Below are 25,653 nucleotides of genomic sequence, written 5' to 3' on the forward strand. Positions count from 1 at the left end.
TGAATATCACTACTAAAAAAAATTCTAGCTGTTTATAGGAGCCACCGTCATGGCTCCTATGTTAAGGTTAGAACATAAATTGAACCAGAAAAAGGGGAGAAACGTCTCGTTTCAGCCTCTGGCTTTCTGTTAGGCCTTCTTCAGGGGGGGTGTAACAATACACATACAAACAAATGAATGGGACAATATTTTAACTCATGCTATATATCCCATATCTGATGGCACAACAGTGCATCTTGTCAATGGTGAAAATTTCCAGTGCAATATCACTTACTGACTCTGTTCTACCTGCATGTTATTGCAGGTTGCTTGTGACCCACTCAGTGCAATAGGGCATGATTTCAGATCAGGTAAGTAGTTGTCATGTTCCATTCTAAAGCACTTGGGCGTCAAGTATACTTTGTGTCTAAGGTTGTTGGTGTGTGTCTTATGGCAGTGAGTAGCTATCTTATTTGGTTTAGGACATTGAGTAACCCTTATCCATTTGCTTGTTGAAATTCTCATCCAATATAATACCTTGCTATAATTTTCCTTTTAAACGTTCATGTTGATTCCATGTTTAACCAAATCTTATTCATACCATTTACAATTTTTCCTGGCAGTACAGCTCTATAGCTTCCTTTTGTAAAGATGTGGAATTTGACATATTTGTGTAAATGTAAAACAGCCTTTGGATATATATTCTGAGTGAAAAATTAAGATAAATACCATTTTAACGAAAAGTAGCTGATCTTCTTCCATTGCGTGGCTGGAAAAGAAATGTCAGATATGTAGTGAATGTCTTTTTGAATGTTTCTAAAATAATTTTACAGGTTTGCCTCTTAAGGTATAAGAAAACTTGATGTCAATTCCAAAATGTTTAACCTTTTCTGTAAATTGGTTACATAAGGAATCTACTGTTAGACCTTGTTGGTCAGCTTTTTCACTTCTAGCATGAGCTGAAAGGAGAGTAGAAAAGGCTGAGCAGAATTTGTACTATGAATATTGTGACCTGTGTCTTAATTAGACTAGCATACAGACTGGAAGGCTGGCTAGACATATATAAAATAAATGAACTCTCTCTAGTTCATTGAGCTAAAACATGCAGCAGGATGTGTAGTGCTAGAGGCTGAAAAAGTAATGGCCCCCAGTAGGAGCAGGAATAAGATTAGTAGATGATCCACTCACAAGAAGTCAGGACAGCTGGAATTATCAGGTATATGGACTATGATACCTAGTCTCCTGGCTTATCACTGCTCTCTTCAGAAAATGTTAATGTAATGCTGGAAGAACAGCATTTCCTTACTGCACTCCTCTCTGAAGAAATCTTATTGGATCTGCTCTCCCACTGAAGGGTTTTATTTCCTCAAATCCTCTCCTCCTGCTCCAGCCCTGTAGGTTGTGGCTACTGTGTATATATAGGATTAGATCCAGGATCTGTCTTACCTTGGTGGAAAGGCTCTATTCATGGAATGTACCCAATTTTGGGGGATCCCCCTGCACTACAGCTGACCCATTCAACAGGTCCCCTGACACTGTGTATAGCATTTTACAGGGCTTGTCATGGGGAAAGAGGGGTGGGGAAGTCCACTTCCACCAGTCCAGCTGTTTGCATCTACATCTGGAACCAACCCATAGTAAATAAGAGTGTTTCTTGGTTCCATTTTTCACCAGCCAGATATTTCCATGAATGAAATGAAGTTATACACTTTAAGGAAAGACAACGTCAGATCGAATTGTCTTGCAGTTGGATATGAGAAAGTAAGAACATCCTAAATCTACTGCTTGAATTATAAATTCAAAGTTGGGTCATATAAATGATACATTTTGTTGCATTGTCTACCATCCCACTATTGGTGGCTGTAATTATAAACCAACACAAACACTATTATTGAAGTTACCATTTCCTGCAATTTATTTTGAAATATACCAGTGAGTTTGAAACAAAAATCCACATACCCTGAAGATAAAGTATCCTCTACTTTGAATTCCTCCAGGTATTTGAAGTTCTTCCTGAAAAGAGGATAATTTTCAAATAAAAACATGCTTAAGTGGGAACAGGTATACATTGCAACTCAAATTACTTAAATATACATTAAAATTACATCATATTTGGGAGAAATTTTTAACTCAATATTGTGGAGTATGAAATACTGGAAAACATGGATTCTTTTTAGTACTTGCACAACCATGGACTTTCTCAAATCTAGCTACAGTAACAAGTGTGGAATCAGACTGTAGAATGGGACTAATATATATGGGAGGTGGTGTGGTGTAGTGGCTAAAAGTATGAGTTGTGAAGTTCAAGGCTGTAGCTAGACCTAAGGTTTATCTCAGGATCATCCCGGGTTCGTCCCTGCCTGAGCGCTGGATGCCCTGTGTGGCACTTAGGTGAACAGGTTTGACCCCAGGACAATCCTGGGATAAACCTTAGGTCTAGCTATGGCCCAAATCTCAGTTTGGCCACAAACCCATTAAGTGGCTTTAGACAAGCTACATGTTACACCTAAACTAGTGTAATGAAACCCTGATGGCCTGTATGCTGGCTTATTTTCCTAGTTTGTAAAATGACATTAAAACAAGTTCCATAGTTTGGAACTCTGGCTTAATGAAACCAAGTTTTTTTGGGTGAAGCCAGTGTGCAATGGGCGGAGAGGAATGGTGAGGGTGGAGCACCCATCCACTGAGCTCATTCCCAGCTTCATAAACCATGATTTATGAAGCCTTGAACAATTGTCTGAATGCAGCCAATGTGTGAAGCACTTTAAAGAAAAACTACTATATGACTTCTAAGTTCTTCATATTCTCAACACATATTAATAATGTTGTTAATATGAACGATACTGATCTATATTAAGCATAGACCAGTGGAATCCATTTTTTAAAACTTGCTCAGCTGTCAGAGCTTTGGGCAAATGTCTCTCAGCTTAACCCTACCTACAATAATTCAAGCTGCTTTGAGATACTGTATGAAACAAATACTAGGACTTTGCACAGACACCCACCTGCTTCAGAGGCTAAGTCAGAGCTTCGGAATCAGCCCTGATCTGCCTTGGCCAGGAGCTGACCCATTCTAGGTCTGGTTCCTGAGCAAGATTTGGATGCCTGAATTATTTGGACCCCCAATACGCTGGCTGGTGCCTGGCTTTCCCAGGCACCTGCTCCTTACTTGGACTTGCCATGAGCGCCCAAAGCCATCCAGGCCTTTCCCTTGAAGAGGCCCGGGGAGCTGTGGGTGCTCACAATGGGTCCAGGTAAGGAGTAGGGGCTTGTGCAGCAGCAAGGGGGCAGCTGCTTAGCAGCAGGTCTGGATTGGTCCACAGCGCACAGAAGCACTTTGGATTCAATCCAACTCAGCCCAAATCAGTCCAAAGCCAACACGCTTCAGTTACAGACTGATTCAAGCTCATTCAGAATTTGGATCTGAAGCCAAAGCTGTACACAGCCCTAACAAATTCACAATTGAGGACAAATAAATACAGATGGCACTTCAATAAGTGTGCCACCAATGCCAAACATGAAGACGGGGAAAGATACCATTAGGAAAGAGCACAAAGGCTTTGACAGAATGGAATAAACCTCTTAACATGGAATCAAATGCATAAGAATTCAAGCCAAGCAACCAGAGACCTAATATAATTCTTAGTATTTCAATAATTTCTGCTGCATTCAAAGGCTAGGAAAAGTTCAAATAAGCACATCATTAGTATTATTTTGCCAAACAAGTTCAGACATTGATCCTTCTATCGTCCCTTGAACCACGTCACCTACATTTTCCACTTCCTTGTTGCTGGTGGTATCATTTGGATTCTCTAACTAAAACAAAGATATAAAACATCTGTGTAAATAAAAGTGATGTGAAACCCCTTCTGATAATTTTTTCTAGCCATATTGAAGTTTTTAGTTTCTCTCAAAATTTCCTTTGGATTTTGCTTTATGTAAACTCCAGTGACAATTTAGGACCAAATCAGATGCAGTGGCAAATGTTTGTCTTTCTTGTCACGTATGCTTTGTTGTATCGAAACTGTGCCCTCTAGCAGCTATTAGTTCTGTAGGGTGGATGGATAAGTAAAGAAAGAACCATATCTGTACCTTTCTATACTTCCTACCACCATCCCTATGAAGTTAATAGCAGTTTAGGGGTGGGATTTTCATCAGAATCATAGCTGGGGAAAGAATGGTTAAACCTCTGCTCCCTGCATTCTGTGGTCCTAATGAAAATCAGCCCCTCTGTGGCTGATAACTTAAAAAATCCTTACTAACCACACTATTAAAGTATGGAGTGAGCAACACAGCACTTCTGGGTACCACAACACTAACAAACAACTCTTTAGGTGCCTGGCAAAACCCTCCCCACTGCACCTATATTAAAAAAAAATCTTCCTTCTCCTTGAATGCGCCTGGCATTGTGGCAGCCATTTTGTGGCAGTGCATAGAAGAGTTTATCAGATTTCCAAATGTGCCCACAGGCCCAAATAGGTTAAAATACGCTCCTATATTTAATGTGACAATTGTCCTTACATGGATTTGAAAGCCCCTATCCAAATAGAAAACTAGTTAGCTTTAAGTATGGTTAATGCTGTTACCATTGTTTCTCTTAACTGAATTCTTTCCAAGAGGGAAGGTAGAAGGGAATGTGTGTTCCTGTAGGCCGAGGCTCCCAATTTCTTAAACATGGTTAACAGTGACCCAGTGTTTCACCAGCATCAGCCCTCTGCAATATCAGCCCCAAGATTTCCAGAAGTTAAGCAGTGAATATCTGCAGAAACTGAGGGGCTTTTAAAAAGTTAGGGATATGTTTCAAGCAGAATGTGAAATTCAAATATTCATTGAATGCATTATCTAAAGGACATAAGAATGGAATCTTTTTGTTTAAGTGCTGAAGATTATGCCATTAAAAAGTGCTGACATCTTGAATTAATAACAGAATTTCAAATACATCTGAAATCTCTTGCTATTTCCTAACAGTACACTGCAGGTTAATTCATAATAAATGTTAAAACATGTCAACCATTTTGTCCTGGTTCCATTTTATTCCTATTTAATCAGATAGAGTGTTCTCTTTACAGTTTCTATCTGCTATCTCCTTTTTACTTAACTGCATTCAAACAAATGTTCAATAATCTCAGATTGTGATAGTGTTAAATATGTAGGACGGCTTACAACTTTTTCCTTTCCAAAGCGGCAAAAGAAGTTCTGAAACATTTATTAGGAGGTTACATGTAAATTCTTTGTTCTGATCTTTCTTTTTTTGCCCTTAAAGGCAAGTGATGAGGTTCCAGATAGTTCATCTTTAATTATCTTTTCAATACCTCAGAGGGTAGACCTAAATGAATATACTTCAAATGCAAAGGAAGAAGGAAAAAAGTTATACATAGAAAACACATTTGAAGTTTAATCAGATGAGCAACATCTACCTGGGGTTTTTAATCCTCTTATACCTTGGGGAGACCAGCTGACTTTTGAGAAGAACTGCTGCAAAACCAAGCCTGATGAGTGGCCGATCCTGTTACTTCTGCCCACCCACCCCAACCTGGAAGCCTGTCACCAACAGTCTTCTGAGCATGCTCCAAGCTGGGTTACAAAACACAGCTACTGCCAGAAGTTATTTGCCATCCAACAGACACGGCTTGGTAGAGAAGCAAGGGTGAGCCCATTTCTCCTTTCTTCTGCCTCTGTTTTAACTTGTGGTGAGAAGGTAAGTTTGACATGGTGTGTGTGTGTTGAGTGCCACAGTGTCTCCCAGTCATGTGCTGTTATTGTATCATCATGTACTGGTATGGAACCATACATAGCATCAGTCCTTATTGGTTCTGCTCCTCTCACCATGCCTCCTGTTTTGCATTGGATGATCATAAGCCTCAGAGTTCAAAGACTTCTGATGATTGAAGGCATAAACAAAAAAATCGTGCCCTAAATGGCTTGAAAGCTAGATACCTGAGAGACTACCTTCTCTCCTATACACTGCCCCATGTTCCTCAGTCATCATCTGAGGCCTTGCTCTGGGTGCCTCTGCCTAGTTTTTATTGATTATAGTTTGCTCTGATATTGCTTCAAACAGGCTTTGTTTAGAAAGGGAAAGTGGGGTACAAATATTTAAATGAAACAAGTTTAAAAGCAAAATGCACTGTTATAGCAACTAATCGTTAAGTATTCTTGCTCAGAAATACATGTATTATGAAACAAGAAACTTGATATAAATCTATGATTTAAATCAGCTTCTTTTGGGAATGAGAATTAAAATCATGTTTTTCCCCTTCGTTTAAAATAATCCACTCCAGTTCCTTTACTTTTAAAAATGAAATGAATTCTACTTTTCAATTACTGGATTTTTCTGCACAAAATAAGAGTTGAATACTTTATCAATGAAGAGTGGTTTTATGCAGCTATTGACTTGGCAGAACAGCTAAGAATAGGTTTGTCAGTAATGTATGCTAAAGTGTTTTTCACAGTGAAACTAATGATATATTTTTTAAAAAAAATCTCTATCCAGGCCAATGCCCTATAGTATGCTATTGATTGTTCCCAGTGGAGCCTTTGAAATTGTACCAGAGTCTCTTTCAAGTTAACATTTTGCTTCAAGGAAATCTGGTACCTATTCAAAACTGTAGTAAATATGTCCAATTAGTGCAGGAATTTGAAAGGATACTAACAAAACAATTTATTATATAAAAAATTGACAAAGGCTGCAATGCTGTACCAACTGACCTGGGAGAAAGGCTCATTGCAGAGAGTAGGACTTACTTCTGAGTAAACATGTACAGGATCGCAGTATTAATTGATTTGATAGCTATTAATAATACACTATCATGTTTAGGATACCTAAGCCAATAAAAAGAAGGGGAAATGGCTCTCCTGCCAAAAAAAGATGGCCTAAGTCAGAAATAATGTCCTTGATAGTTGTAAAAATACAATAATAGACTAAATTAAAAAAATTACTCCTATTTAATGGTATTCTAAAATTTGCCAACTGAAACTAGCATTTCACCTTGCCAGAAAAGGACTGTTTGTTTTAATGGAATGCAATATAGTGAGGCCCATTATTTGTTTGTTTGTAGGGAATGGGTAACACTCAAGACTGGAGCAACCCAGCTAGGCTGCAAAATTAAGCACACCCTAGAGGAAGTAAGCCTAGTTACTGAACTCAGTAGAGTTTTCTCTGGATTAAGCTTGCTAAAGTTATTACAGAGATTCAAGATCAAAAGAGCTGAACCTTGACCCTGAAGATTTCCATAATGTTCTCTCCCTTATGAAATATGAAAAGAAAACCTGAAATAAAATGGAAAATTAGTACAACTCTTGTCTTTGTTTTCCAAGTGTCAGAGTGCTATGACAGAGTGTTGATTACCCACAAATCACACATTCAGGCAGAAGAAGGAGGTTAGCTCCCATTGTTATCACTGTTGGTTCACCACTGCTAGCTCCTGCCTCTCTTACTGCTCAAGGCAGTACGTATGGGCAGCATGCATTCGTACTTCCCATGGGCATTCAAACATACTGGCAGGGTTCAATCATGGGTGCAACAGGGATAATTGTGTCTTGTCCAGCATTGTAAGTCTCATCCTATAAGCTACTGTGCTGATAGAGTTACTGATAGGATTAAGGTTTTGGACAATATTGTTGATGTAATTAATTTCAACCAGGATACCACAACACCAAACTTCTTAACCATGCAAAAGGAAAGATAATACATTTATGCATATCAATTTATCAATGATTAGATTTATTTTCCCTTTCATATAACTTTTTTAAATGCCATATATCAACATACACAACTCTACTGAAAAAAAGAAGCATACAGCATGTCATACTTTCAAAAAACATTAGAAGTACAGTAATGTGATGATGTTGGGTTGGATCAGGCCGAGTCATGCTTCAGTCCCATTGAAAGGAATAGTTCAAGTTACTCACAGCTAACTTGAATCCCATTGATTTCAGTGGAGCTAAGGCTACAATCCTTAACACACTTACTAAGGAGTAAGCATCACTCAACACAATAGGACTTATTTCTTAGTAATCAAGCATAGAATTGCACTGCAAAGCATGATCCAACCCAGTAAAATGATCAAAGATAAATAAATATGGTGTGGGGGTTCTTTTAAAGGAAGAAGTAAGGCACTTGAACGGAATGCTAGTGTACATAATTAAAAAGTTACATACGTCCATTTTGTATCTCTTCAGTCTCCTCTCATGCAGTTGGGGAATAAGTTGCAGCAAAGGATGCAGGACAGACGACTGAGAGGACATGAATATAGACACACGAACAACAATGAAATCCTGGCCTCAGGATTTGAAATCAAAACAAAAACCCTTTACTACAGAACTGACTCATGAACAAAACATGCAAAGCAAAGGATGGAAGACATTTGATGGGACAATATTTTTAGATATTCTCTTAGTTGCTTCTGATGTTGCAGTTTCCTTCATAGATGCATACACCTTAAGTCTTACAGTGTCAAAAGGTGTCATATCTGTTTTTGTTTCCTATTTGACATGGGTACATGTGCAGAACTGCTTCCAAGGGGATGCACTAACTGCTCACTGCCATGGGACATCTCCCCTTTTGACCACATAGGTATGAGATAAAAGAACAATCTCAGGATTATGGAAAATCTTATGATTTCACAAACCTGGACCAGGAAGTATGAACAGCATAATCCCTGTTATTCAGGCATCACTCAGTCAAAAAGAAGAATGCCTCACCTTCCACTAATCAAGTAGCAGTGCCCCTTTGATCCCACTCAACACCTCATGATGTATAAAACCCCATGGAGAATATTTACATAGTACCACATACACACTACAAGAGCCTCAGAGGGATTCCAAAATGTTTGACTGGCAACAAAGGCCTTGATGCCTCAATATGCCACAACTGTTAGGAGATACACAGCCATGACAGTTTTTCAGCAGAAGTTGGTTTTTGATTACAATTGATACAATCCATTCCTGGGCTTCACAGTTCTTAGGTCCTATTCTTCTTTGTTCCTTTGTCTTTGCCTGCTTGCATTCTGCTCCATTGCTTTCCCCCCCCCCCGCCCCGCCCTCAGGTTACCTCAAGATAAAACCTCTCCTGCTAGTTAGAGCAGCCCCTTCACAGGTACTCTAATGCACAAGCAGAGTTCAAGACGGGCCTGTGAGCGGTCAGAGTGTATAATTGAATTAAACTATACATATAAAATAAATTTCTTGTTGTTTGTCATTCATAGTTTAATTTATATGTTTGTTAAAATGGTGTGAAACATATGCAGCAAATGTGCACAAGGTAAGATAAACATTATAGGCAAGATGTATTATTGCAGAATTGTCACTATTGTGCCAGTAGGACTCAAAGCAAAATTCCAAAACTTCAAACAAATCCCATTGTTCAATAGCCCTAATAATAAGGTAAGTGCAGTTTTGATATAAAACAATTTACATAGAATGATTTACTCAAATAGTATGAGAAATCAAAAAGCCCGGCTATTTAGTGTACCTTTTCCCATTTCCTTGCATTCCTACAGGTACATAAACATAATGGGGCTATAATAAGATGGGCATCAAAGAATATAACCTTGATTTCTTAAGTCACAAAGCAGCTATTAAGGTGCTTGGCAAATTCTCAGCAGTTACATTGCTTTTTGCTACATGGTAGTATTTCTTTCTAGTTTTATAATATTTTAATATATTCTTCCATTGTCCATGACAACTTAGACAACAGTGATAACAAATGTGAAAGACTGTATGTTATGAAATTAAACATAAGCCAATAAAAATAACACCAGAGTTAGATGCATGACAAATGACACAGATATATATGTATAACAAATAATGGTGTTTTGGTGTACTTTAAAAGTAGGGCCAGATTAAAATACTTGTTTTCCCTGTATGTTTATACAGAGGATATTGGATTTATTATTTCCTCATAATGAAATCCAAAACAGAAATAAGTATAACCCAGAAGAAAACTTTATTACATAATTTATCAACATTTGTAGCTTATATCTATAATAAATACAAATCAGTATATAGTATTTTAGAGGAACAGCACTAATTTAAATGGATATCATTCCTCAATTTTTGACTTTATTATCTCAACCTGGAGGGGTTAAATAAAGTCCAAATAATAATGATAATATGTTGCTTTTAAATACAAGTGTTTACTCACAAGGAAAGGGGCAGTTCAACTTACCAGAACGTTTGAGTTGCCTGTGTCATGGGTCTTAGAATAATGAAATAAGTACTGTGCAAAGAAATTAAAAGTGGATTTTACTTCAAGACAGATTAATGTGTTATGACTTTCTAGATAGGTATAAGACAATAAAAAAGACATTTTAAAAAACTTACTCTTTTGGTGTTATCTTTTTCATCTAACTCCTGTGAAAATAATTGGCACAGACATTTAACAACAGAGCATGGATCATTTGTGTGTGGAATCAAAACACTGTAGTACAGTACTTACCATTGCTTTTTTTATATGTTTGCAATTGTTGATTTGAGATTTCATTCCTATGCACATATTGTAATCCTTATTAAATTGAATGGAATTTACTTCTGAGTAAACATTTGCTACTGATGTTTTTTATTCATTTTGTCTCCAGTTGCTACATCATACTATGCTTATATCACTACAGTGTCATCTATTTGTTCACTACAGTTGGTTCAGAAGACTGAATTGACATGGAGTGTGGTAAGTCCTTTGTTTAGCCAAACAGTAGACTTAGATAAGCTGTTTTGCAAAAGATTTCTAGACTGTTGTGTCACAATTTCATTTTGAGGAAGCATTACTGAAACACAATACTCTACCTAATATGTTGCCAATATTTCAGTGTATCTTATACATTCCTTACTGGTGTGGTCTCTTAAGGCAATTTCATTTTCAGATTCTGACAGCATGTAATGGCTGGAACATGGCATGCTTTCCCAGCTACATGTAATGGCTGGAGGATGCTACTAAACATATATATGTTAGGTATTACCAATTTTGACTTTTGAATTATCACAGTTTTTGATCCAGAAGACTCTCCTGAGCAAGAGTGGTAGACGGCTTTACATCTGTACTATTTATCCAGTCTTGAGCAGTAATTTTGCGAGCCATGTAAACCTGGCACTCTGTGGATGGCCCTGTAGCAATCACTGTCAGGGTACCAAACAGCTGAGATAGGAATTATATGTAGTGCACTGCACTACCAAGGTATGCTGGCAATCAAGTTTCAGAAATACAGTGCAATGTCATTACCTGAGATTTCTGTAGAAGTTCCAGAACCATAAAGCAAAGATCTTCCAATGTTTTAGATGGCTAAAGGCAAGGAAACAGAGTCTCAGGCATGCGATTATTGAACTGGTAACACTTTCCTTGACAAATTTCAGTGTATCTATTATTATTTTAATGGACTGACCTGAGGTGGACTATCCCTGACCAGGTAAGTAGAACACACATCATCTATCTGTAAATATTGACAAGAAAGCACAATTAGCAAGGGTTTGTACTGAAATAATTAAAGGAAGTTGAGCTTTCATCGTTTCCAATGCTAAGATGACAGTCAATAAAGCTTAAGGGTCATCAAACTTGACACCCCTTCCTGGACAGGAGTTTATTTATTACATTTTTATACCGCCCAATAGCCGAAGCTCTCTGGGCGGTTCACAAAAATTAAAACCTTAATAAAACAACCAACAGGTTAAAAGCACAAATACAAAATACAGTATAAAAACCACAACCAGGATAAAACCATGCAGCAAAATTGATATAAGATTAAAATACAGAGTTAGAACAGTAAAATTTAAATTTAAGTTAAAATTAAGTGTTAAAATATTGAGAAAATAAAAAGGTCTTCAGTTGGCGACGAAAAGAGTATAGTGTAGGCACCAGGCGGACCTCTCCGGGGAGCTCATTCCACAACCGGGGTGCCACACCGGAGAAAGCCTTGAGTTCCCAGCCAGGTATGTGATGTACTTTCAGGAAACAACTCAGGGCTGGCTCAAGCATTTTGGCACCACAGTCCCAATCTGAAGTAAATAATGCAATGAAGAAAGTTTACTTCGCCCCTTACATTCAGAGCAGGATAGGAGGTTATTTGCCTGATGCTGATCCCTCCTGCCTTTCCTGTACTGAAAGTGATTTACGCAAACAAAAGTTTGTCCAATGGACTTTTCCTGCCATCTTTAGGGGAGAGTAAAACTGCATGAAACTGCTGAATTAACAATTATTAAGAAGTTATACCAATACTATTTTGTGAGCAGACGCTGTAGCTATTTTACATATATTCTTTAACACAGGGGTGCAGAACTTCTTTCAGCCCAAGAAGCTCAAATTCCATTTCAGAGAAGCTCTCAGAGGCTGTACTCCAAAATAACACATTTTAGCTTAAAACTCTTTTTGCCAGTAACTAACTATTAGGAGAGGCAATTCAACCTCTTACAATTGGGCAAAAACAGTACAAAAGCCAGAAAACCACCCAATGATTGGTGGTTGGAGAAAGGGAGCATGGCTATCTGGGGAATCTTGGAGGGCCCCAAGATGGCTAGATTTGACCCCTGGGCCTGAGGTTCTGCACCCTGCTTTAATGCAATTATCACTGCCTGCATTTCATTACCCTTTGATTTCACTGTCTCTGCCCCCATCTCTGTTAATTCAAGATTTCATTCAGTGCATCTGGTGAAGTAGGCTCTGAACCATGAAACGTTAATGCCACGATACACTTGTTAGTATTTAAGGTGTCACAAAGCTCTTCGTTATTCTTGAGAGGAGATAAATGACGCCTTCTTCTGTTGTGCTACCTTTTCCCAAACTCATATGTGCTCATCAGTCCCTGCGCTTGCTGCCACAAAGGCAGCCCACAGATTTGTTCCCCATAGATTTGTAGTAGGTCTAGCCCTTCTGCTTCCCCTAGCTCCTACCCACCCATGACCTTATTGCAGAATGCTAATAATCTTCCTCTCACAACATGCTGATGACGAATTGCTGAAATCTTTCTGCAGAAGTCTATCAACAGATATGTGCCTCCATGAGCACAACAGCATTCTCTGGTTTCTTCCGTGATACAGAAAAACAACTTATGTTGACTTCTTATGCTTGTTCCTTTACTTTTGATCATTTAATGAATATTGCCAACCTATTTTCAAAAATTCAATACATTGTAGGGGGCTAGAAATGTTCTTATATATAACTGAGAAATATACACAAATGCACACAAAAGCTGGAATTCTTGGGATGTTCGCAAAAGCTTATGGTCCTCATCAATGTTAATATGGAGTGTTACAAATAAATTGCTTTTTCATGTCTTTTAATTGTTAATCCTACCTTTTTATAAATATACAATAGAAATTCCACTGTCATACGATTGTCATAACTAAACAAAAATTTAACAATTTAAACAAGAAACATAGGGGACATTGCTCTCTACCTCATTCCACAACTGCAAATCTTGTTCTCCTTGTAGATGGGATGCCATTGGTGCACCTGGAAATAAAAAGGAACTCCCTGTTTTAAAATCCATAAAAGTTGCTATTTATAATATTATTCATGACACAGATCTCTGTATGCGACCATGTGAGTGAGAATAAATTAATACTGGAAATAAGAAAACAGTGTTATGATTTTACACATTAGGACCAAAAGCAACAGATGGTCAATATGCAATAGTCCTCTCATTGAACTCCATTGCAGACATCAGACACAATCCGCTAAAGAATTCAGCTGCACAGTGAAATGAAACAAGGGTACAAGATTGTAATGTTCTAAAAGTATAGGAATATTATTTCAAATTTTCACTAATTCCACTTAACTTTCAGTACCCTGAAAATTAACCCTGTTAAATTCCATATAAAGTGATAGGTAGACTTTGATGCAATGTATCCAAGAAGGGATATCCACAGCCTGTTTTGGGGTTATGCAAGGGTTGTTCAATCCATGCATAATCCACAGTCCCTGTGTTCCTTCAATATGACAAGCTGTGGCTTGAATATTCAAAATGGGCACCCACATATGCTGCAACCCACCGTAGCTTAAATAAGCCACAATGGGCTATTTGATTGTGCAAACCAGCCCATTGCCTCAGCAAATGCATGTTCCCAAACTACGTTTGCTGAAATAATGAAAATACAGCTGGATTTGGGGACACCTGCAAAACAGAATTATGGTATGAGAGGACAGCATAAGCCAGCCCTGCCCTCCAAATGCCCCCTCCCAAAGCAGTTTCTCCAACTGGGTTTTGGAACCCTATTAGTTATAACAGTTCACCGTTTCATGCAAGCATGCCTAAGGAATTCTTTAAAATTACTATTTATATAGTGCTATCAATATATTCTGATTATAAAATCTAGTGCAAATATTTATACATGAATACTTTTTCAAGCAATTATATTTTGGGTATAAATAGCCTGCAGAAATTATAATTCAAATAGCCTGCAGAAATTACATATTTTTGTTAAAAAGTATTTTAGAAGATAGCTAGATGCTTTTCCTCAAGGAGGGTTATGTTAGAGAAAATGGCAGCATATATGTAAATAGTTGAGATTACTTGATGGCTCTTACTGCTATGGTGAATATGCTAACTCATGTGATAAGGGATCTTCACTGGTTCTGAATCAGAATAAGAAAAAAAAATCTTCATGAAGTTATATCAGTTCTGGGATTTTTACAATATAATCTTATACATGTAAATCCCACCATGGCCAAGGGGGTGATTGCAGCCTTAGTTGCTTTCAACGTTGCAATGTAGATTCCTAAAACAAAGAACAGACCGGGGGGGGGGGGGGGGAAATCATTTACATTTTGTTGACAAGCAATTTATACTGTGCAGCGTAGTAGCTCTTACTGACTGGCTTTAGTTACAAAAATTATACTGCAATTATTATTTATTGCCTTCTCTATGCTTATCCAGACGTTAAAGTTGAAAGTATAGATATTTATTGACTTTTGGAATATGTAGCAAATATTAAAAGTTATTCTATGCTATATATGAAGTTTCATGTAATTTTGTTTTGTGTGTGTTGACTAGTACTATCATAGGCATATACAGACAGTTTAAATCTCATTCAAGTCAATAGGATATACAAGCAGCTGAGCTCAGAATTATAGTCATAACCGTTTGTCAATATAACCATATTTCTTTTATAAGCTCAATGAAATAGACAGGTTTTTTCCTAACAGTAATGTATGCAAATCCATCTGAACCTCAATAGTTGTAGCTGCAGCAGCTATTCTATTTGGTGTCAGAGTTAAGAGACATCAAATAGATATGGCCATCCTTTTTTCTCTGGGATGTTTTAATCTGTCCATTTAAATTAAAAGTTTTCATTTAAAACTTTAATAAGTTAGTACTAGTAAACAGCAGCAGTAGTAAATCTGTTTGATATAGACTATTTTCCTCACTTTTGTTACACCAAATTCTGTAGCTGTAGGAATAATACCACATAAAAGAAACTTTCCTACATTTACTTCAGATTAGTTAAATTGCATTAATATATTTGATTAATGTGGGCCCACTTTGGAAGACAAGTTTTATTTGAAAAGTAAGATAAAATATAATGCTTTAATGTGCTGGTTTTCTTTTCTTTTTTTTACAGTCTATTCTGTGTTTTAGAGACATTTAACCAACTCCAAGTGTCTTTTGGTATGGAGTAAATCCTTTGGATTTGAGGTGACATTTGGTGGCTGGAAATAAACTGGAAGGAGGCAGGATTTCGTAACCTGGTTACATTCTCCTTACAGTAAATTAGTAGATAGTATCTGCCAGATTTGAACCTAGCCTTTGGAACCATTACAAGTAACCAGACTTAGCCTCTTTTTAAGTCAAAAGGTAAGAAATAAATTTTAAAAGATAATAGGAAATGCAAAATAGATAAAATGTTCTCTTTTGCAAGACCACATTCGGTTGGTGTAAAATTATACAAACTTTTGAGTTTCACAGAACTCATTAGGCACAATTGTAAGAAAATGTCAGTTAAGAAATGTTGACATAAGGAAATGTCAGGTATGTATAAAGCAAACTGGATTCCAACCTGGATCATCCACCCCCTTTTTCCCCACTGTGCTTCTTAACAGCTGCCTGACAAGCATCTATTGCCCTGGTATGGAATAACCATACATGTGGATGTCTGTTAAAGGCAGTCTTGTTGGTCAAGTGAAGAAAGGTTGTTACCGCAAGTGAGTGAAAACATTTGCCTTGCTAATAGTACATGCAGTGGAGGGTGGTGGCGCCGATGTCAGTGGGGCGGTGAATCTGCTCCAGGTTTCAGTTTGAGCCGGGCAGAACTCTAAGGCAGCTATCCAAGATACATCCACACCTTGGATAGCTCCCTTACATTTCTGACTGTCTTTGACTGAAACCCGGAGCGGATGCAACTGCCCCACTTACATTGGAGCCACCAGCCTTCACTTGAGCGCGTGAAGTGTAGCCGTGGAAACACTGAAAATTGAATGCTTCCTTTTAAAACAAAACAACACCGAGAGTTAGAGAGGGAGGGTGTCGGAAGAAGGAGGCTAGAACGGTGAGAAATTCAGTAAATACAAACATTTTAAGTTTTCCAGACGCCCGAAGAGAGCGAGGCAAGCGGAGAAAGGGCATCTGCAGCCCCCACGAGAGAGCGGGCAGCCCTTTACAGAAGCGAGCGCTTGGGCGGGTAAAGCCCGCGTGGCGGGGAAGCCCGAGCCCCTTTCGGCCCTTACCTTTGCAGGAGCTCACCCAGAGGGTGAGAAGGAAGAGCAGCAAGCCCCGGGGGGCTCCCGAACCACGCTGCAGCTTCCTCGGGCTGGGGTAGCAGCTGCAGCGGCTGCGGCCGCCCTGGTCCAAAGCGGGAGGCTGCTGCGGCCGCGGCTGCGCTGGTCCCCGGCAGGCGCTGGCCCTTTGCATGGCCTCGTCGTGCGGCGGCGTCTCTTTCGCTCAGCTGTGGCGCGCGCGCTTTTCCCGCCGCTCCGCTCCGCTTTGAAATTTCCAGGCCGGGGAGCTCACGCGCTTTTAAATCTCCCGGACACGAGGAAGGCGGCGGCGGCGGCCGGACTCAGCGAGGCCACGTCACTCCCACAGGGCTCCCCGCCCGCAAGTCTCCCTCCCTCCTCCTTGCCCTCTTCGGCAGCCGCTCCGCCGCCACATGTGCCCTTTGCCGGTGACTCAGAGTGGAGTAATAGACCCCCTAAGGGAGAATAGCCGCTCAGCAGCTTGTCCAAGAAGAGGGTGGCCATTTTGCTAAGTAGTCCAAACTGAACCGCAGAGGCCATGGCCCCACGAAGTAGGAATAGAGCGGGGTGGGGGTGCGTGGGTGCTTTAAGGTTGTCGCAGAGCCCCTTCCCAAAGCAACTGCATCTCAGGGAAGGAGGGAATGCTGAAGCTCTTGCCAGGGCATTCCGGACACGGCTGAGGGGTGCGTGTGAATGTGGCAACAGCAACCACGTGAGAAGAGCTGGTTGCATCTGCATCTTTTCTGTCCTGGCAACTCTCCGGTCTCGTCTACACGCTCAGCAGAATGAGGTGGCAGAATAGGCTGTAGCCCTTCAGGTTACAGGTGGGCGATGTACATTCTTATGATGATCTTTGAGTTGGCCTAATAAAAGTAACTACATGGATTTTGGATTTATTTATTTATTCTTTTGGCCAATGTGACTGGCTTTCTTTTGTTTTCTTTTTCTTATTCGCTGAGGGCCCCGTGTAACAACTCTTTGCAAAAAAATATTTAAAAATCTAGCATGTTAAGTGTTCTATTCCAGTCTGCTCCATTCTGTGCTAGTTTTCTAATTGCACAGCGATTCCTTTCCCTTAAGGGAGTGTTCAGTCAATGTGATCTCTGTCCCCCCATCCCCATTAACCCAGTTCCATTGAAGGGCCTGCCTCCAAGGGCATCACACATCACCGACCCAATGTGTCAACACAAGCAGCATTCCTGGCATGTGCTCATGGAGAGATGGCAATGCTAGGCCCCAGGCTGACTCTTTAAGGCTTTTCCATGAAGGAGAGAGTCTAAGCAGTCAAGCTCAGAGAGCAGAAAATGCTGTTGTTGGTACAAGCCTTCTGCTTCCTGGGCTCTGTCCAGGGTCCTGAAAGAGCTACCATTTCATTTTCAGGAATCTTACACCTGACCAAGCTCCAAATGATACAGGTTTTCCCCTTCTGTTCTATGTTGGAAAGTAAACTCACTTTAATAGTTAATAATTTCTGGTACATTTATGTATTTTTATACAAAGCTGAAAAAGAACAGATCTGTCTTTCTTTCTTTGAGATTGGTGCACTTTTAACATAACATGTCTTAATTCTTTAGAAATCATTTTAGAATAACTGAAACAATACAGAAAGCAGTGCAACAGTACACAAGAAGAAAACTAGAAGAAAAAGACACACAAGAGAGAATTCAGACAGGAAGAAAAATGCTTTTAAAAAATGTTACTCGGCAAACAGGTAATTTAGTTTTCAAGGTCTGCTTCTTCTTTTTTTAGGGCTGATTCATTCAAGCATGTGTACCCCCAATTTGTCATTACTTGATTATTTGACACCAAGGGCTAATTCCCAACAAAGACATATGTAAATTTATGGGCAAAGCATGTACACCATCACATGTGAAATTCCTACAACTGTTTAATGCACTTATGCATGTGTGAAAAACACACCATCATTTGTGGTCAAAGTAAAGTTCATGTGACCTGACACTGTTGCTGAATTACTTGTTTCATTTGATCATCCCTCCTGACACCACATTGGAATCACATCAGCATCTGTACTTGTCTTCAGTACACAACCAACACTTCTTCCCAGTCAGTTCACCACCTGACTCTTTGAATTTCTGAAGGTTTGCTCTTTTATTTTTCTCCATCTGATGCTAGAAGGGCTTCCCCATGTTAGTCATTTTTCTTCTTTTTTCACTTTAGGCTGCAGTCCTAGGAGTAAGCTCCATTGAATTAAATGAGACCTATTTCTGCGTAGACATGCCCAGAATATTTCAGTTTCTTTTAAGTCAATTCAGAATATCTCTCCTCAGATTTGAGATCCAGTTTCCACCAGAAATTGCAAGTTCGTGGCTCATACTTTTAACTACAGTAACTCTCAAAGGCTGGAGTGGGGGTATGTGCTGTTGTATCTGACCTTATATAATTACTTCATGAAATTAATTTCCAGATCTTGCAGGGATAAAGCACATCCTTATTATAAAGAGTGTTTTCAGTTTTGAAATGACATTCATTCCTTTATATGCTGTAATGCTAAGTATTATTGTCTTTTGAATATTTATCTTCGGTCTGTTGTGGCTTGAATAGACATCAGTACTGGTGCTGACAGACATTAACCTTCTTCAAACACTTTGTTTTTAGGCATACACTTGAAAATTGTGAAGTGTGAAACATGTTTGAAAACGTGTATCAGACAGATACACTTACTGGAAATATAGGATTGGCTTCAGTCCCTATTGAATGTACAGTTACTGGCAAAAGTGGGTTTGTCATTGCATGATATGTAAAACTGTCATTCGTTCCAAGACCTACAGATAAAATGGCACCAAAAAGAAGAATTAATGTAAAATGTCTCTGAATACATCACTTTCTTACTATGATGATGCAAAGGACAGTTCTCTACTAGCAAGCTGTGGTGAAGGAAGGTATAGTGATGGTTGAATTCTAGACATTATTGCTTCTATTATTCTAGTACAACCTGAGATAGAAAATGTAAGAGGGCTGGAGCAGACCATGGCAGTGGCATGAAGTGGACACAGTTCAATTTCTGCATATAGAGATGCTTAAAACACCAATAGCTTTCATCACTACATTTCTGGAACTGAGAGAAACTGCTTTTCAAGTGATTTTGCAAAAACTCCCTGGGTGCCCCCAAAACAGCTCCTCTGCCTATATTGGGTGTATGCCTGCCACATGTAGAATGATGCTAGGCGTGTTTGTGATGTGAAGAGAGGGCATAGTGTTTGGCTCAATAACTTTTTGGTTGTGCTAAAATTGGACCCAGGTTTTGCAAGATTTATACCCGAACAGAGTTTTACCCATCCAGCTCAGCAATGTATACTTTGACTAGTAGCAGCTCTGCAGGATCTCCAGCAAAGATCTTTCACATTTCCTCCTACCTGACCCTTTGAACCAGAGATTCCAGGGACCGAAACCTGGAAAAGACCTTCATAATTCATGCACATAACCACAATGCTATACCAGCTCTTAAGAAAGAACTCAACATTTTCAAGGTTTTTCCTTTAAAATGAGGCTGTGTGTGTGTGATTTCCTTAAATCTGTTGGTTGTCTCTACCAAAACTGTACCCAAGTCCACTCCTCCATTTTTACTTTTTAACATGAAAATACACAAGAATTCAGGAGCTGACAGCCTGTCAGTCACAGATCATCAGCCTTTCTTGCCCCATTTATACCATGGGGCACTTTGGTTTTCCTCCCCATAGCATTCTTCATTAATTTTACACATAAACAGGTTGTGAATGAAAATGATTAATTGACATTGGGCATGTCTACACCAGACTTTATCGTGGAGATTGTCCCTGGATCGTCCCTCTGCATCCACATGATGCATAGGGGATCCCAGGAGCAGGGAGGGATAATCCCTCCATTTCCCAAGAATATCTGGGAACACTTTTAGCCTGATTCTTCCCAAGAATCATCCTGAGACTGCAGGAGGTGTGTGGGCGCCTGTCCTGGCTTAGTCCTGCCTCCTCGTGAGTAAATGCAAGGAGGCAGGAACCAGGCATGGAGTACAGAGTCTTCAGGTGCTCCATGCCCATTGGGGATGGGGGGGAACGGGAACGGGCGTTGTTGTTTTTTACTTACAGTTTTGTTGGAGCACAAGTGCACTCATCTCTGTTAAAAAAAAAGAAAATAGCAGGCACAACATCCCTCCTTCTGCTCAGAATGTCCCGTGCTCGTGTGGACAAAGGGGAGGATCTCGCAAGCAGAATATCATGAGATCCTCCCCCCTTCCTCCTGGAACACCGGGAGGTGTAGAAAGGCCCATTGAAAAACTGTAATGATCACAATCAAAGTTGCAGAGTTAAATTTAGTAGCTACAGAATAAGAAATGGTGATTCCCAAAACTGGCGATCCTACATGCAGCTCTGCAGTTCCCCTGGAGCGGCACTAGGAGAAAGAGGAGAACTCATAACAAATTATTCCTTTTTCCCATCTGAAAGGCATGAGAGAAGCCAAATATTACATTTCTCTGTCCAACTATTGCCCAACAGAACCTAGGTGCCATTTGAATGATACTATATTAGATTCAGCTAAACAGAGGCAGTTTCTGTCTCCCTCCATTGTGCCACCTACTGTTGTTGAGATTTTAACCAAGTAAATCCCAGCTTCTTAGAACTGTAAGTGCATAAAGCTTGCAATATTTTGATAAGCACCATTCTCAGCTACGCAACTACCCAAACCTACTTGCTTAACAAAAAAAAGGACTGCAAGGGACAGCTGCAAATTTTATTTGTGTCCTCTAATAAAGCACAATGTAGACACACCTTACTTTCCCAAGTCTGTTTCTCTATTTAGATAGTTTACCTAATCTCTTTTTGTGCCTACTGCAGACCTGCAAATGTCCCCCAAAGGTACTAGCCTATAAAAGTTTTAGTAGCCCCACATGTATCTATGTTAGTTATTTCTAGGATTAATAGACAGCCTGAAAGAAAATAATAATCTACCATCCAGTTTCCATAAGCCTAGTTATCAGGATGTGGTTTGTACTCATCACAGGTGACAAAATGAATGGGTATTTACAAGCCTGACCTATATTATCTCACCATATGCTTTGAACCTCATTCACAAACTGATTCCATTTCCTTATTGGAATCCCTCAGCATCCAACAGCATGTGAACATGCTGTCTCCAGATCAGAAAGCTGTAGGCACAAATTAAACTTGGTTCATGGTTTAATTTGTTTTTAACTGTGCATATTTATTGTTTTATACTGTATGCTTTTATCTGTATGCCACCCTGAGATCTTATTGATATAGGACAGGATACAAATGTTTTAAATAAATAAATCAAAATCAAAATGCACTATCTGTGGCATTTCCATCCATAGCTTTTTATTGCAGAGAAGGTTGAATGAGGGATTCACACCAGTGTGGCACATCTACATGGATTCCTACCTGCTGTCAATAAATCCTTATTAGGTGTGTCTTTCTGAACATGATCTTACACCAAATCATGTGCAGAAATAAAACCGTTACCTTTGCAAAAACAAAACAAAACACCAACCCCCAAAAAACGGTTGAAGTTGGCCTAAAACGTCTAAAGAACCAACACATGCAATAAACACACACACACACACACACACACACAGAGGTTTTAAAAATGACAAGAGCAGGTGGTTCATTGTGTTTTTCTGCCCTTTGCAAGATGCTTTGTAATAATGTTCAGAACTTCAGTAACCACAAAACTGTCACAGACAGTGGACAGATGCTTCTTGGTCTTGCTTTTGCCATCTTTGTTTCTATCTGTGGCAGAATTTCATTGACAGGACAAGCGCAAGTCATTACTTCAAGGATTCTCAGGTTTCATAAGAGTTCTTAAGGAAGTGAACACCTTGAAATGTCATGACCTTTTCTAGCAGAAGAAAAAATGCCACTAAAAAGGGTGGGGGGGCACAAGGGTGGGGGCATGAGGGGGAATGAGAAAGGAGAGAAACTTCAAGAGGATATGTGTGTTTTTTAAGACTGCAATTTTTCAGCCCAGCAACATATTTTCATGTGTTTTTTACTGAAGATATTAGGAAGGGAAAATGTTATCAGGAAAAAATGATTTAGAAATTGTTGGGCCTAGGGGAAAACAGTTAGCATTTCATATTTAACAGAACATTGCTAAGAATTTAGATAGCATTCCCTTCTGCATATTAAAAGGGGGGAAATTTGCAGTCGTAAAATTCTTACTGACTTTAATAGGGTCAGTGTTTGACCTGAATACATTTATAAAACATGGATAAAGTGAAAGAAGTGGTCCATGAACCTCAAACCACTTACTCCAGAGTACTATTATGGAAGACAGAAAATGAACCCTATGTGTGCTTACACAGAATAATGCTACTGAAGTCAATGGGACTACTCTGGAATAACAGGATTGCTTTTGCATTGTAGCCTGAATAGAGGAAATTTTAATAGGCGTGGATCAAGTACTAGCAGTCTTATCAAAGGGGGATGGGGGGAAATGAAATGTTTTACAAAGGATTTAAAAAAATATACATAATAGTAGAAACCCAAAACCCTAGTGACCACTGAAAAGGCCCAAGTCCTTTTTATCTTTTCCAGAAGGATTTTGAACCAAATGTGAAGGTGATTTCAAGTGGAAGCCCTGTGCTTCTTTCCAAATGGTCACCATAACTTGGCAGGATATGATTGTTTTATACTTTTCAAAAAACTCCGGATGTTCAGCAGAACTTTAAAGTGCAAGTATTAACAAGCCTGTGCACGCATGGTGAATCAATACAAATTATAAGAGTGTGTCAGCTTTTGTGTGCAAGATTCACGAGTGAGGCAGACTAACCTTGGTGCACAGGCTAATTTAAAAGTTGATTTTTAAAGTGCACTTCAACCCCAGAATCAGAATATAATAGAAGTACCCTTCCAAAAGATATAAATTGCAACCTAAAATAATCAGTCATCTTTGATAAGCAGGAAGAGAGTATTATCCACTTGATAGTCTCTGATAAAGTTTCTGTAAGTGGTCTTTGCCTCTAAATTCATGATGAAAGCAGATTAAGGGCATTGCAATCCACTGTGAAGTTCTCCCGTTCAAATTCCATTGAAATGAATGGGAGCTGCTCAAGAGCTCAGGTGGTAAAAATAATACACCACCACTTGCACTGAATTTGCCATTTTTATTCCATTCCCACTGTCTTGTGCATTAGGAAATCAATGAAGACTGTCCCCAGGCTAGGAATATATATATATATATATATATATATATATATATATATATATATACTAATTAAGTGTATTGTATCCCTCAAAAAGAAACGAAAATGTGAAGGTATACCCTGTGTGTGTTTAGATTGGGGCATAGGACAAATGCTGCTAATGGGCCTTCTGCTAAGGTCATTGTTCCTTTCTATAGACATGATGCATCCAGAGGAGCAGTGAACTGTGCTCTAAAGAGAAAAACAAATAATTATGTTCTGTCTGGTTATATCACAGACTGCACAGACCTAGTTCATTATTTGTAAGCTTGATGTACCATATTGTGCTCTTGCATTCTTCACTGACAGCAATGTAGTTTTGTAAATTGCTGCAGTGCAGCCCATTAAGAAATTGTAGTGGAATGTCCCCCAGTATTACTAGAAACAAAAATTGTTTATCCTTTACCCTTAATCAGAGGAAATCTAGGGGTGGGTGCATTTAAAGGAATTAGCAGGAAAGGAGTTTAATTTTAAATCCTAAGTCATAGTTACACAGAAGTAGGTCCTATTGATTTCAGTATACCTTGGTTTTCCCCCCTGGAAAAAAAAAAGTATTAGGAATCAAGGGATTAAATATAAGGTCAAATAGGATATTTTTAAGACTGATTTCAATGTTGGATTTTTCTTATTTCCAAAACTATGGGTGGGGTAATGGTGCAAAATCCAGAAGGTGGTATCTCTTATTAAAGCACCTTTTGTTGGTAAGGAAAGATGTCATCTTGCAACCTGCTTGAATAAGCCCAGTAAGTGAGGGTGAGGAAGGATGAAGGAAGAAAAGTGGGAGCATTTTGCACTACTTATGTTCGCACTTCTCCAGTTCCCATGTTATAAAAATGCATAAAAATGGCTTCTGCAATATAGCAGTAATATCCAGTTCCTAGTTCCTCTGCATGTGGAATATCTCTATGTCCGTGCAGACATATCAGTGCAGGGCAGGCCTTAATGTTGCTGTGGAGATGCATCATGTGATGGGGAAGTGGGAACTACAGATTAGTTCTACAAATTTTTGTGTTGGTAGTGGGAAGAGTACCTAAATGGAGACAATTTTCAAATGGTAATACAAGTATCATGTATACCGGATCTCCATCTTGAATGAAATGGAACTTCTGCATTTTTCCCAGTGGAGAAACAAGCATGTTGTCTCCTTATTGGGAGCTTCCACATCTCCCAATATGGGCAAGCTGCTAAAATTCTATTTTGGACAAAGCAAAGAAGCACACATAGAGGAAGCACAAGCAGCCTAAAGTGCTGGTCTTAGGAGTATCAGGGGTTTGCTAGACATACCTGTTAATCCAGTTGGGAGTAGGGGCGAGCCCACCATGCAGCTAGCGCGGGCCGTCACCCCAGTCTACATGTGACGCGCAACGGGGTAAGGGAAAGCCCTCTCGCATTGGCCATTTTATTTTTAGGTTAAAGGGGCCATGTGCGCAGGCGCACACCAACAATAAAGGTAGGTCTTTTTTTTTTAAAGGGTTCCCCGCTCCCCCGTGCCACCCATTCCCCCTCGTGATCTCCAATCCCCCCAGCCACCCGCCCGCCATGACCGATCCCCCCCTCGCCCCTGGGCCATGATTCCCCCCTGATGTCCCCTGGCTCCGCTCTCCCCCCATCTCTCCCGCCAGTCCACTCTTCCCCCGGCTCCTATCTCCCTCCCCCCTGTGATTGCCCCCCCCTGGCCTGATGGGCACAGCACAGCTTCTCCTGGCTACTCACGAGTAAGCCGCGTAGACAGGAAAAGCCGCGGAACCAGCTAGAACTTCCGCAGCCCCGGGCTCAGCCCGTGGCTGCGGAAATACCGGGCCACAACTGGTGCCGGTTATCC

At 39.6% G+C, this 25,653-nt stretch overlaps 1 protein-coding gene across 1 annotated transcript; it reads right to left on the reverse strand.

The window, feature by feature from the left end:
- Positions 1-712: 712 nt before the first annotated feature.
- NMU (neuromedin U) lies at positions 713-16,811 on the reverse strand. The gene is made up of 9 exons (XM_063135107.1): positions 16,628-16,811; positions 13,362-13,417; positions 11,355-11,402; positions 11,195-11,254; positions 10,303-10,332; positions 10,148-10,198; positions 8,140-8,214; positions 1,939-1,992; positions 713-748 (listed from the first exon to the last, which is right to left on the reverse strand). Exons 1-9 carry the CDS (start codon positions 16,809-16,811, stop codon positions 713-715), a joined length of 594 nt encoding a protein of 197 aa, XP_062991177.1.
- Between the last annotated feature and the right edge of the window lie 8,842 nt (positions 16,812-25,653).

This window comes from Elgaria multicarinata, chromosome 10, assembly GCF_023053635.1.
Source record: "Elgaria multicarinata webbii isolate HBS135686 ecotype San Diego chromosome 10, rElgMul1.1.pri, whole genome shotgun sequence".
Lineage (NCBI taxonomy): Eukaryota > Metazoa > Chordata > Lepidosauria > Squamata > Anguidae > Elgaria > Elgaria multicarinata.

Bases quoted from the DNA above. Each gene is read 5' to 3' on its own strand.
- NMU (XM_063135107.1), bottom strand. From the start codon at position 16,811: ATGCAAAGGGCCAGCGCCTGCCGGGGACCAGCGCAGCCGCGGCCGCAG. The intron at 10,199-10,302 runs GTAAGTTTTTTA...TTCTTTGCACAG, and splicing joins AAAAAGATAACACCAAAAGA to TACTTATTTCATTATTCTAA. The intron at 8,215-10,147 runs GTAAGTTGAACT...ATGTCCTCTCAG, and splicing joins CAGGCAACTCAAACGTTCTG to TCGTCTGTCCTGCATCCTTT.